Below are 13,945 nucleotides of genomic sequence, written 5' to 3'. Positions count from 1 at the left end.
GTGTGTGTGGTGACCAGCCCAAGGACAAGGTTAGATTCAAAGCTGAAAGTTTGGTTGAGAGTTGGAAAAATGGCATCAGTTTGTCCAATTTTTGTGGATACTGATCCAAAAACAGATACAGCATACCTTGAGTTGGAACTATGTTTCTTGGGGATGAGATACACCTGTCAAACAAAACACTCAGTTCACAAACCAAACTGTAAACACTGTTCATCCATTTAGAGCAATACATTAACAAAAGACAAAATCCTTACAACAATGTGGTTAATACAGCACAGTATGAGCTCCTTGCAGACACATCTATGAGACTCTACTGTTTTTGGTCCTTATGATTCTGCCCAGCTTTTTGTCTGACAAATGTGGCAGTCTAAAAATATATACACAGTGATTATATAACTTTATATTTGCACTGTCTGACAGAACATCTTGATTTTTTAGGCTATAACACAAATGAGAAAGAACTCACTGCAATGTAGGTGTGATTGTCTGTTCTAGTGTTGGAGTCGGTACAGCCACAGGACTCATCAATGAATGCGGTACTGGAAGTACGCTTGATGTTGATCCAGTTTTATTCTGTGATGTACCCTGTAATGACACCATAACTACTGCTGACAAAAGTCTTTGATGTGGATATCAACTGGAGTTTACCTTTAGTGAAGATATCTTACCGATGATGAAGCTTTCGAAGGAGTAACTGGCGGCGAGTTCATGGCTGAAGTAGTCAAGTTTCTATTCTCTACGTTAACTCCACAGTTCTTGGTATCTTTCCCTGTGGCACTCAGCATGATCATACGGTTTTCTGCTACAGTCTAAATTATATATCTACTTGTGGTAACACATGGACCAAATCTGGAAAATTTTACAAGAGTTAACAGCAAAACACAATTAATTACAGTAATGTAGTCAACATTTTGCATTGGCTTCATTCAGATTACTTCTGTGTGTAAACATATGGTATGTCATTTTTAAGGAGCAGAACAAAAGTGTAGGAGAAGAAGTGCTTTTAGACGACTCCATTTCGTCACAGTACACTGTGATGAAATGAGCTCCATTCCCCACCCCCTGGTATAAAACTTGCAACTGTTCACTTCCTTAAAGATACAGCCAAAGGAAGAATTTTAGAGATGTTTGGAGTTGAATCATTAACTGAAGCTGTGGCTCCTGTCTGTCTGTAGTATCACAGAAGCACACCATTTGACCAGTCTGCTTTGACCCATGATATCACCAACATTGTGGACACCCTACTTCCAGCATATATAGCATGCTGACCATAATGTCACTACACACACCAGCAAACAAAAATAAAAATTACCTGAGAATATTTCACTCCAGTAATAAAATGAAACTAACAGGACACCTGCAAGAAGTAGGTCAAGCAAACTAAATCTCTGACAACATGAAAAACAGATCCATCACAAAACAAATACCACACAAATCAAAAACCCAAACACCCACATACACTTGACCAATTAAAATACGAACAACAAACTATACACCAAAACAATCACTCAAACAATGCATTAAAAATCAAATGAAACAAAAAATTACTTACCAAAATTAGCCACCGACAAATATGACTAGCTGGTTAAATTTTCTAAGAAACTGACAAATGAAAATTTTATAAAATACCCCAAAGAAAATGAAACTGATATAGAATATACTGAGAAAGAAATGAGAAAAATCATGTGAAGAACACCATGTACTGAACTATTCGAAAGCTCAAACAAAATATCGGACACAAATGAAGTTTCCAATAAATTTAATTCCTATTTCACAGACGTAACAAAAAAGGCTGGGAAAGACTAGGTTGCACACAGATTAAAGTATTTTTCTTTTTATACCCAACAGATGAGAAAGAATTATGAAACGTTACTGGAGGGTTAAAATCAAAATCCTCATCTCATATTGGTAAAATCCCTTCCTGTAAGTTACATAAAGGTGTAAAAGCAACAGCAAAGCCCTTTGTGGATATCTGTAACTCCTCATGCATTTTTGGGATCTTTCCTGAAAAAACTGAGAATAGCAAATGTGAGACCACAGTTTTTAAAAAGGGCAAAGAGCAGACATAAAAATAACAGACCAATGACTTTGCTGTCTGGTGTGTCTAAAATATTCGAAAGAATATTTTACAAATTCAATTCATTTTAGATGAAATAGTCTTTTATCAAACTCACATAATGGCATCTGGAAATGTCGGTCCAAAGAAAATGCAATCTTAAATTTTTAATTAGAAATATGGGCAAAAACGAACAGAACTAGATTTGGGAGATCAAATGTTTGCACAAGGGCACCAGGCACAAAGAAAAGAGGGCTCTGAAATGCAGCTCAACTGGCATACGCAATTTTTTTTTTATTTTTTATTTTTTTTTTGGGGCACAAAACTGCTACGGTCATTAGCGCCCGGTCTGTGACTTAGGAAAAGGTAAAAAAATGAAACTGGAAACCAGCAGCAATGGGAACGAAACTCAAAAAATTGGGGAAACTAAAAACAGAAGGAAAGCTTAAAAAACCACTATAGAAGGGGGGGTTGTTTGTCCCCAAAAAGAGCTTCAAATGACTGACGTCATCTCACTGGCACTAATATACTCGAGAACACGACCGGCTGAGCATGTGTCATCTGCTAAAATGGAAGATATATCAGGCAACAGCTGTAGACGGGTGCGTAACAGAGTAAAATAGGGGCACTCAAGTAAAAGGTGTCTCACCGTCTACAACTGAGAGCAGTCGGGACAGAGTGGGGGAGGATCGCCGCTTAGAAGATGTCGATGGCTAAAAAGACAGTGCCCTATCCGGAGTCTAGTTAAAATTACCTCCTCTCAATGACGAGTTCGGGAGGAAGAAGTCCAAGCACAGGGAAGAGCTTTCACGTCCCGCAATTTATTATTGGGAGGTGTCGACCAATGTGCATGCCATAAAAGAGCAACACGACGACATAAAACACTCCGCAGATTGGCAAAGGGAATCATGCGAATGGCTTGCTGAAGAGGAGAGATTGCAGCCTTGGCTGCTGTATCTGCCGCCTCTTTTCCACAGATACCAACATGTCCTGGGATCCAGAGGAACGCCACAGAGACGCCCCCCAAGTGGAGCAAGTGGAGGCAGTCCTGAATCCGGTGGACCAGAGGGTGGACAGGGTAGAGAGTTTGGATACTGAGGAGAGAGCTGAGCGAATCTGAGCAGATAACATACTGTATCCGCTGGTGGCAACGGACATATTGGACAGCCTGGAGAACAGCGTAAAGCTCTGCAGTAAAAACCGAACACTGGTCAGGAAGCCGAAATCAATTGGGGATGTCATCAACAATATAGGCACTCCCAACTCCAAACGATGTTTTTGAGCCATCAGTGTAAATAAATGTGGCATCCTTCATTTGTGCGCATAGAGCAGCAAATGCCCGACGATAAACAAGAGAAGGGGTACCATCCTTGGGAAACTGACAAAGGTCACGGAGCAGGCAGGTCCGGGGCCGGAGCCAAGGCGGTGCTGTACCCCAAGTTGTCAAGAAAGTTTTAGGAAAGTGGAAGGAAAGAGAATGGAGCAGTTGACGGAAGCGGACTCCAGGTGGTAGTAGAGAGGAAGGGCGGCCTGCATACCCTAAATCCAAGGAGGCGTCAAAAAAAAATGTCATGGGCCGGATTTGCAGGTGTGGAAGACAGATGGCTAGCATAACGACTCAGAAGGACAGCTTGCCGATTGGACAGCGGAGGTTCAGCAGTCTCAGCATAAAGGCTTTCCACAGGGCTAGTGTAAAAAGCTCCAGACACTAAACGTAATCCACGGTGGTGGACAGAGTCGAGACGCTGAAGGACAGACGGCCAAGCAGAGGAGTAAACTATGCTTCCATAGTCCAATTTTAATCACACTAAGGCGCGACAGAGGCGGAGAAGGACCACTCGGTCCGCTCCCCGGGAGGTGCCATTCAGGACACGGAGGGTGTTGAGGGATCGCAGACAGCAAGACAAAAGATAGGAAACGTGGGAGGACCAGCACAGCTTTCTGTCAAACATAAGACCCAAGAATTTTGTGACGTCTGCGAACGGAAGGTTGACAGGGCCTAGATGTAAGGAAGGCAGAAGAAACTCCGTACGACGCCAAAAATTAACACAAACAGTCTTACTGGGAGAAAAGCGGAAGCCAGTTTCGATGCTCCAAGAGTGGAGGCGATCGAGGCAACCTTGAAGACGACGTTCAAGAAGGCTGGTCCGTTGAGAGCTGTAGTAGATCGCAAAATCGCCCACAAAGAGGGAGCCCGAGACATCAGGAAGGAGACAATCCATAATTGGATTGATGGCAATGGCAAACAGTACAACACTTAGCACAGAGCCCTGGGGTACCCCGCTTTCTTGGGAGAAAGTATGGGAGAGAGTAGTGTTCACCCGCACTTTAAATGTGCGCTCTGCCAGAAATTCACGAAGAGAAAGGGGCAGCCGTCCTCAAAAGCCCCAAGAGAACAGTGTGCGGAGGATGCGTGTTCTCCAACAGGTATTGTATGCTCTCTCCAGATCAAAAAATATTGCTACTGTTTGGCGTTTCCGGAGAAAATTGTTCATGATATAAGTGGAGAGAGCAACAAGATGGTCAACTGCAGAACGATGCTTTCGGAAACCGCATTGGGCAGGCGTTAAAAGACTGCGGGACTCCAGCCACCAGGCATAGAGAAAACAGTATTATAGCTTTCGCAACTTTGAGTGGAGAAAGCTAGAGGTCGCACTTCCGCTGCACGTTTCTTTGGGAGAAAAGCTGGCGAGTAATTTGAAGAGCTCGAAATCTCAGCACAGTGTTGACCCAATGAGATAGAAATTTCGACGGGGTCCACTAATTTATCATGCACGACAGTCAGCCCAGAGACCGGGGAGAAACTAGGTGCGCCAGATAACTGTCAAATCTGACTCCAAACTTCCATGGAGGGAGTGAAGGTGTTAAATGAGCAAGTAAAGAAGTTGCAGCTTGCCTTCTTGCTATAGCGGATGACGTGACGGCATCGCGCACGGAACTGCTTATAGCGGATACAGTTGGTCAAAGTAGGATGGTGCCGGAAAATGCAAAGAGCACGTCACCGCTCACGTATTGGGTCTCGGCATGCCTCGTTCCACCAACGAACTTGGGGGCGCCGGGGCAATTCGGAGGTGCGAGGTATTGAACGTTCCGCAGCTAAAAGAATAACTTCTGTAATATGAATGACCTCATCGTCGACGCTAGGAAAGTGACAGTCATCGAATGTCACTAGAGACGAAAAGAGTATCTAATCGGCTTGGGCAAACTCCCAAACATCTCGGGCGCATATACAGCAGTTGTGGCTGCAATCTAAGGACACATGGGAAGTGGTCACTGGAGTGTGTATCAGCAAGAGCGAACCATTCAAAGCGCCAAGCTATTGGAACAGTACCGACCGAGAGGTCCAAATGAGAGAAATTTGTTGTGGAGGCACACAAAAATGTAGGGTCCCCAGTGTTGAGGCAAACAAGATCTGCTTGGTGGAAGACATCTATCAATAATGAGCCGCGCGGACAAGGACGCGGAGATCCCGAAAGCGGGTGGTGGGCATTGAAGTCCCCAACCAGCAAATAGGGAAGTGGAAGCTGACCAAGAAGATGAAGGAGATCTGCTCTTGCCATTTGTGTGGACGATGGAATGTATACAGTACAAAGAGAGAAGTGAAAGACAGACTGCAACAGCTTGGAAGGAACTGTTTAAGGGGATTGGGTGATAATGGAGAGAATCATGAGGCCTCCATGTGCTGGAGTGCCTTCAACAGAGGGGAGATCAAATCGGACTGACTGAAAATGGGGGAAAACAAAGCAGTCGTGGGGACACAACTTTGTTTCCTGAAGACAGAAGATGACCGGTGAGTAGAATCATAAGAGGATCGACAATTCATCCCGATTGACTCGAATGTCACAGATATTCCAATGGATAATGGACATTGGGTGGACAGAAAAGGGAAGAATGTGACCAAGGTTGCCCTCAACTCAACGACTGCTCAGACCTTGCGACCGACAGCGTGGAACAGCTATCAGCTGAAGGCAGAAGATCTTCATCCATAGGTTGTCCCGGAACAGCTCCGGCCGCCAGCAGTGCGCCTCGGCGACACAAAAGACTGCCGAGGGCGGTTACTGCCAGGTGGTGCTGTAGATGAGACACGCTGTGGTGGAGAAGGAGAGGAACTGGGTTTCTTATTAGCCTTCTTGGAAACTGGACATTGATATGAAGGAGGAACCGATGGTTGTGAAGGTGGGGTACGTAAAAAATCTTCACGAGTAGGCTCTTTTTTGGAACTCCGGGTGTCTGATTTTGGGACTCGAGATTTAGCAGAACCCGATGAAGGGTGAGCCATAGAGTGAGCAGGTGAGAGTGGGGACGTTAAACGGGCGATCTTTGCACTGGCCGATCTGACGACCGAGGCACTAAAGGTGAGATCACAAGTCTGTGTGGTTGCTTCCTTCGTTGGCCGAGGAGAGGCAAGGACGGTGCTGTATTTACCTGTGTGAGGCACAGTGGGCTTTCGACTGGCGAATATCTTTCGAGCAGCAAAAGTCGACACCTTTTCCTTCACTCTGATTTCCTGAACAAGCCGTTTGTCTTTAAAAATGGGGCAATCTCGAGAGGAAGCAGTGTGGTCACCCACACAGTTGATGCAATGAGGGGATGGAGGTGGACAAGCACCCTCATGGGCATCCTTGCCACATGTAACGCATTTGGCCGGATTGGAACAGGACTGGCTGGTATGATTGAACCGCTGACACCGATAGCAACGTGTAGGGTTTGGGCTGTAAGGGCGAATGGAAATTATCTCATAGCCTGCTTTTATGTTTGAAGGAAGTTGAACTTTGTCAAATGTCAAGAAGACAATTCGGGTTGGAACGACGTTCTTGTCAACCCTTTTCATGACGCGATGAACAGCCGTTACGCCCTGGTCAGACAGGTAGTAGATGATGATGAAACCACTGTGGAAATATCCCCCATGATTACCGGCGTCTCCGATGGTGTGCTCCTTCCTTGTGGGGGCCCCTCTCTGTCTACCCGGGGCGGGGAATTACGCGTTACCCCATCATCAGCTACGCATGGGAATGCGTGGGTCAGCCTTCACACACGCACAGGGAGGAAATAGACTCCACCTCATATCATTTCCATATTGGACTGTGGGAAGCTCCAGGAAATTAATCACATCATCTTCAATACAGCTGGGAGTGTGATTGGTTGACTACAGAGTTGATCCACATGTATCAACCACTTCCTTCTTGTCTGTTAATCCTCTTGTCTACAAAGAATTTGGACATTTATAAATTACTAGAGATTCAGTTTTAAAGGCTAAAATCAAATTTCAACTGTCTGATTGAATAAAATTCTTCTGGGTATTGTACCGTGTCACCGGAGAAAAGATTTTAATTATAAAATGCAAGACCAACATTTTGAGCATATTACTAAGGCCTTCCTCAGGGCAATGTAGTTTAACTGTTAACTTAGAGTGTGTGTGGGGTGGCGCCAGGGCGGTGGGGCGGGGGGGGGGGGGGGGGGGGGACTGTTTGAAATTGACTATTATTTTGTTTTAGCTATCCAAGATGGATTTCTGTTTCTGTATTATTCACTGTGGCGTCTTCTGTCATCGTCCAGCGCCGTAACACGCGCGGGTGTTTGAAAGTACAGTACCGTAAAACTTTCCCGTTCGACACCAGAGATGCTATACACAAGTGACATTTGTTCTGTGATTTACTCTTTGATTGTGGATTTCTGTTCAACGTTCTACTCCTTGGCGAAAGCGTGAATCGAAGTGTGTTAGATACGGAATAATTTACCGTACTGAACTTTTGTCACACCTTCGCACGACTTATCGGTTGCAGTGTGTTATTTTCTGTTCCGACCGCAGGGTGTCATTAATAAATTATTACATCAAGCTGAGACAAGCCTACTTCCCTTATTCAGCCTACAAGCACACGCAGATGTTAAACCGTCGACCGTGGTAATTCAAATCGGTAATGACACGGTGGTGACCTCGACAGGATCTCTTGTGTGCACGCTAAGTTTACAAGAAGTCCTTGCAAGAAACTGATGGCGAATCCACCAGAGCCGACAAATACTTCTGTGGCATGTCTATTGGTGCGACTACCATCCTTCTGGCCGCACAATCCATCCCTGTGGTTTGCCCAAGTCGAAGCAAATTTTTCCTACACGGGTATCACAGTTGACGCCACGAAATTCACACTGGTGGTCAGCTAACAAGATCACCAGTACGCCACTGAGGTTCAAGACGACATAATTAGCCTGACGGCAACAAACAGCTACGACTAACTGAAAGCAGAACTAATTCGGCGCATGTCCGCTTCGCAAGAAGAACGAATCTGGCAGGTGCTCACCCAAGAGGACATCGGTGATAAGAAACCTTCACAGTACCTATAACATCTGTAGAGTAAAGTAGACGCAGATACAGTCCCAGACAGCTTACTGCGCACAATCTGGAGCAGCCAGTTACCACCACCAGTGAAGGCAATCGTGGTGTCGCAGACTGACGCGTCTTTAGATGCAGTGGCCGAATTAGCTGACAAGATCCAAGGGGCAATGACGCCGTCAATAGTTAGCTCCGCCACCGCAGCATGCACCTGCGCGGCGACAACTGTCTCACGCACGGATTATGATGTTCTCACCGACATAGTGGACTTATTATCACAGCAAATCAGTGAGCTGTTACAATGCTGTGACACAGACAACAGGTGCCGACAAAGATTCCGTCATCGCTCACACAGCTGATCGACAGCCTCGACTAAGACAGTGACAGAACAAACAGTCTGTCGGTACCATTGCAAGTTTGGCATGTAAGCACGTAAGTGTACGACGCCCTGTGCCTACCCAAACGGCAAAGGCAATCAGAAGCGAGTGCCTCCTCCAGTTGCTGTCAGACATCCAGTTGCCTGTTTGTGAGTGACCGACGTTCCACCTGGAAGTACTTAGTAGACACTTGATCTGATTTGTCTATCTTTCCTCCAACCATGCTACGTCGGGAGTGACCGTCCACACCCATTTGCCTCACAGCTGCTAATAACTTGCAGATTACAACATATGGCATGATGCGCTCGGAACTCTACCTCAGGTTGCGGTGCGCTTTCACGTGGGACTTAACCATTGCAAACGTCGCTGAACCAATCATCGGAGCCAAGTTCCTCGCCCACTACAACCTGGTGCCTGTCATAAGGAACTCTCGCCTGGTCGACAACACCACCGGCCAAACAACTTCAGGATCTCATCGAGATACCGCTGTCCCTACTACCAAGGTAATTCAGGTAGTGGATGGTGAGTACGTGGAGCTGCTGCAAGGATTTCCAGCCCTGATGCGACCACCCGGAGCACCTAAGGAGGTAAGACATGATACCGTCCATTATATTGAGACTACTGATGGACCCCCTAACTCTTGTAGGCCACAACGTTTAGCCTCAGATCGCCTCAAAATAGCATAGGCAGAATTTGACTATGTAGCATGAAGGTGTAATCCGGCCTTTGAACAGCCCTTGGTCCTCACCATTACATCTAATGCCATATAAGGAAGGTGCATGGAGGCTGTGCAGCGATTATAGAGCCCTGAACGCCCGGACAATACCCGATCGATATCCCGTATGCTTGTTGCGCGATTACAATTATGCACTGAGTGGTTCAGTAGTGTTCACTGTGTTAGACTGTGCAAAGATCTACACACAGATACCTGTAGCCGAACGTGACATTCCAAAGACAGCCATAATCACTCCTTTTGGTTTATTCGAGAGCATGTTCATGACTTTTGGACTGAGGAATGCCGCACAGACATGGCAGTGCTTCATAGATTCTGTGCTACAGGATTTACCTTTTGCGTTTGCATACCTGGACGACATTTTGGTTTTTTTCGTTGTTGCCTGAGGAACATCGCCACCATCTAATAAGTATTCAGGCGATTGGAACACTACAGAATCGTGCTCAATCCCTAAAAATATCTTTGTTCAACATGAAGTAGACTTTCTCAGATATAGAATTTTTGTGGCAGGGTCACTACCACTACCTGAGAAGGTGGAAGCCATTTCGCACATTCCTTGGCCCGCTACAACCAAGGAACTAGGGCACTTCCTCAGGATGTTAAATTTTTTCTGCCGCAATTTGCCACACTCTGCTAAGCTACAGGAACCTTTAGTCACAGTGTTAACTGGCCCAAAAGCCAAGGGTAACACACCCATAACTTGGACTCACGAAATGACTGTCGCATTTCAAGCGGCCAAGAAAAGCATCGCCAACACCACCCTGCTGGCACATCCAGATCTTACCGCCACGTTAGCACTGGTAGTAGACACTAGCCAGACCGCAGTCGGCGCTGTGTTACACAACAATGTAGTGACACGTGGCTGCCACTCTTACTTTTTTCACGCAAGTTGACCACCTCACAAAGACTTTGGCATGCATATGGCAGAGAACTTCTAGCCATTTACAAATCTGTTAAGTACTTCAGATCACAACTAGAAGCAAGTGACTTATCTTTATGGGTCACAAGCCACTAACATATGCATTCCCCCAGAACAACATGAACTGTTCCCCCAGACAACACAACCAGCTCATATTTATTTCTCAGTTTACAACTGATAAATGTCATGTGTCTGAGATCGACACTGTAGTGGCCAACTGTTTGTCCAGAGTCGACAGCATCGCCAATACAATCGATTACACCAAACTTGCTGCAGCACAGCAAGCTGATGCGGAATTACAAGCGATTCTGTCAAACGGTGAATCAGCGCTGGACCTGCAGCTGGTAGATATTCCTGGAAGCAACGTATAGCTATATTGTGACTTGTCCACATCGAAGCCAAGACCCTTCCTACCTCTGGAATTTTGGAAGGACGCTTTCCATTCGCTGCACAACTTGTGTCACCCAGGCATACGAGCTACAACACGCTTAGTAACAACGCGTTACGCGTGGCCTGGAATGCAAATGGATTGCTGCGAATGGGCAAGATGTTGCTTGAAATGCCAGTGTAGCAAGATAAATCACCAAGTCCATTCACCGGTAGGAAGCTTTCCAACACCACAATTCACGCATGTCCATCTTGACATTGCTGGCCCACTGTCATCATCCGATGGTCACCATTACGTACTAAGGATGATTGATCGGTACACTCGATGGCCAGAAGCTGCACCAGTGGACAATGTTATGGCAGAAACTATCGCTTTCACCTTCATCACACACTTGGTGTCACGCTTCAGTTGCCCAGTGCACATTATGACACATAGGGTACGTCAAGTCAAGTGCGATTTGTTTCGAGAGTTGACAAAATTTTGTTGCACACTTCACCACCGGACGATGAGCTATCACCCTGCCAGCAATGGTTTAATAGAGCAATGGCACCGTACCCTAAAAGCTGCCCTAATGTGTCATGACACCGGATGGGCCAAAGCACTTCCTGTGGTATTACTTGGACTCTGAAGCACATTCAAGCTAGACCTGGATGTTTCTTCAGTTGAATTGGTTTACAGCAAAGCATTACACCTGCTGGGAGAATTCATGGCTACCGACACTCTGCCAAACCCTATTGGTGACCAGCCGGAATTTCTCCGCCAACATGTGGCTCGCCTCCGTCTGCAGCAACCTCACCGACACGGGGACTCCTGCCATGTTTGTCCATCGTGACCTATCCTCCTGCACACATGTCACGTTACGAACGGAATGTACTAAACCCTTGCTCCAATCACCATATTCCGGCTCACACCGTGTCATAACCAGAAGAAGCAAGATCGTGGAAATCTTGATCAATGGGAACCTGAGTAGTCCCCATTGATCGCGTGAAACCAGCGTACATCCTTCTGGAAGTAACTACGCCTGACCTACCATAACTTACGCCTCACTCAGCAACCCCTCCGTCAACGTCGTCGCCGACACAGGCACAGCCGGGGGCCGCAGTTGACCCACCACCACGCACCTCAAGATATGGGCAAAATGTCAATTTTCCAGCACGCTCCGCTTCCACCATGGGGGCTGATGTGGCGTCTTCTGTCTTTGTCCAGCGCCATGAGATGCACGGGTGTTTGAAAGTACAATGCCGCGAAACTTTCCTGCTGGACGACAGACGCTATACACAAGCGACATTTGTTCTGTGATTTAGTCTTTGATTGTTGATTTCTGTTCCACGTTCTACTCCTTGGCAAAAGCGTGAATCCAAGTGTGTTAGATACGGAATAATTCACCATACTGAACTTTTCTCACGCCTTCGCACGAGTTATCGGTTGCAGTGTATTGGACATATATAAATTAATAGAGATTCAGTTTTAAAGGTTGAAATCAAATTTTAGCTGTCTGACTGAATAAAATTCTTCTGGGTGTTGTACTGTGTCACTGTTGAAAAGATTTTAATTATAAAATGCAAAACCAACATTTTGAGCATATTACTAAGGCTTTCCTCAGGGCAATTTAGTTTAACTGTTAACTGTGAGTGTGTGTGGGGTGGCGGGGGGGACTGTTTGAAACTGACTATTATTTTGTTTTAGCTATCCAAGATGGATTCCTATATTATTCACCAAGGAATTCCATTCTTGTTCTAACTTTTTAAGACACTGTGTGTTTAGACTGGCTGTAGGCTACAGATGCTACTGAAGGCAAGTAAATACAAAAACAAAAAATAAAAGTTCTATTATAAGTCCAGTCTTCTGGCAACTGTTTATTAATAACTCAAGAGAGTCAGCAGTCCCTTCCCGAACATGGAAAAATTCGCAAATGACAACGTTCTGATAGGAGGGAAGACTGTAGAAGAATTGAAGAACAAAATCAAACTGTCACACACATCACTGACTGTTCTGTAGAGTCAGTCATCAAATGCAAAAAAGACGATAACCATCCACTTACATATTGCACAAAGGATATGTCCTTTACACCCTACTGTAATATTATCTAGTGAACATCAGAAACTGTAAACAACACTAAATTTCTTTGAACATGGGTCGAAGAACATGTAAAATGGGACAATCGTGTAAGCTTCACCAATAAAAAATAAGTACTAGGCCTATATGCTACTGTATGAAACTAATAATATATACTCTGTAGGGTCTACAGTTGCTTTACTGTCAAAAAAAGAATTTTAAATACTATAGAAAACGTACGGTGCTTTCTAGAATTTTATGGAGGGCACTATTTAAGAAATCGCAAATTTTACCACTACCTTATTTATATCTTATCGAAGTTACACGTGCCACGAAAAATTTATCTTATAGGCTAAATAAATTGTACTACACTGTTAATGAGGGTATATTACCCCAAACTTTATAAAAGGTAGTGAAGCTAACAGCTCCTGTGGTCAAGATGATTGTGTTTAACGTTCCATCGACATCGAGGTCATCAGAGGTAGTCAGCCTCAACACACAATAGAGAAAAACAGAGGAGAATATTACTACCAGTGCAAAAATATCATGTTACCATTTACTCACATAATTTATATGTAACAGATGGTCAACTGTAATTAGGAAATTTCAATTTCGTATAGTATAAATAACGCACTGCCCAATACTTTATGTGGTGAATTGTACTCTTAAAACTTACTAGGCCACATAAAATTAAATACCTTTTATGATTGATAGGGTCTCCGATTCCTCCAAAAGGCAAGGCACAGTTCTTCAGTTTGTTTCGCCAAGCAAAAAAAAAAGGCTGTGATAAACGGTGACGATCACGTTCTCTACGACTGGTCACATCAAATGATTTAAAGCTCGGGCTGAAGCCTTCACATAAGAAATTCGTGTCTATGGCAGAGGGTATTTTCAAATTTCAGAGAACTACACCTGAACTATTCCATTCCTGTTACAGACCGTGGTCTCGATGTTACTATAGACCTCACATGGTACAAAGAGTTGACAAGCTTAGCAAGTAACAAGCAAACCCATCTGGCTTACAGTCAACTAGACAACTACACATGGCCCACAACAACAACTACATCAAAGATATGTGCCGTCGGCAGC

General features: G+C 44.9%; 1 protein-coding gene across 1 annotated transcript in view; it reads right to left on the bottom strand.

Annotated features, from left to right (window-relative positions):
- The window catches only part of LOC126092326 (uncharacterized), a 71,162-nt gene extending 57,235 nt beyond the window's left edge, over positions 1–13,927 (bottom strand). Inside the window, exons 1-3 of the mRNA XM_049907862.1 lie at positions 13,555–13,927; positions 669–849; positions 467–585 (exon numbers count right to left, since the gene is read on the bottom strand). Of these exons, the coding sequence (XP_049763819.1) occupies positions 467–585; positions 669–791 (242 nt within the window). The 5' untranslated portion in view covers positions 792–849; positions 13,555–13,927. The remainder of the gene's footprint in view (positions 1–466; positions 586–668; positions 850–13,554) is intronic.
- Between the last annotated feature and the right edge of the window lie 18 nt (positions 13,928–13,945).

The sequence above is a fragment of the Schistocerca cancellata genome, chromosome 7 (genome assembly GCF_023864275.1).
Source record: "Schistocerca cancellata isolate TAMUIC-IGC-003103 chromosome 7, iqSchCanc2.1, whole genome shotgun sequence".
NCBI classification, from domain to species: domain Eukaryota; kingdom Metazoa; phylum Arthropoda; class Insecta; order Orthoptera; family Acrididae; genus Schistocerca; species Schistocerca cancellata.
This window is presented reverse-complemented; position numbering and strand designations above follow the sequence as displayed.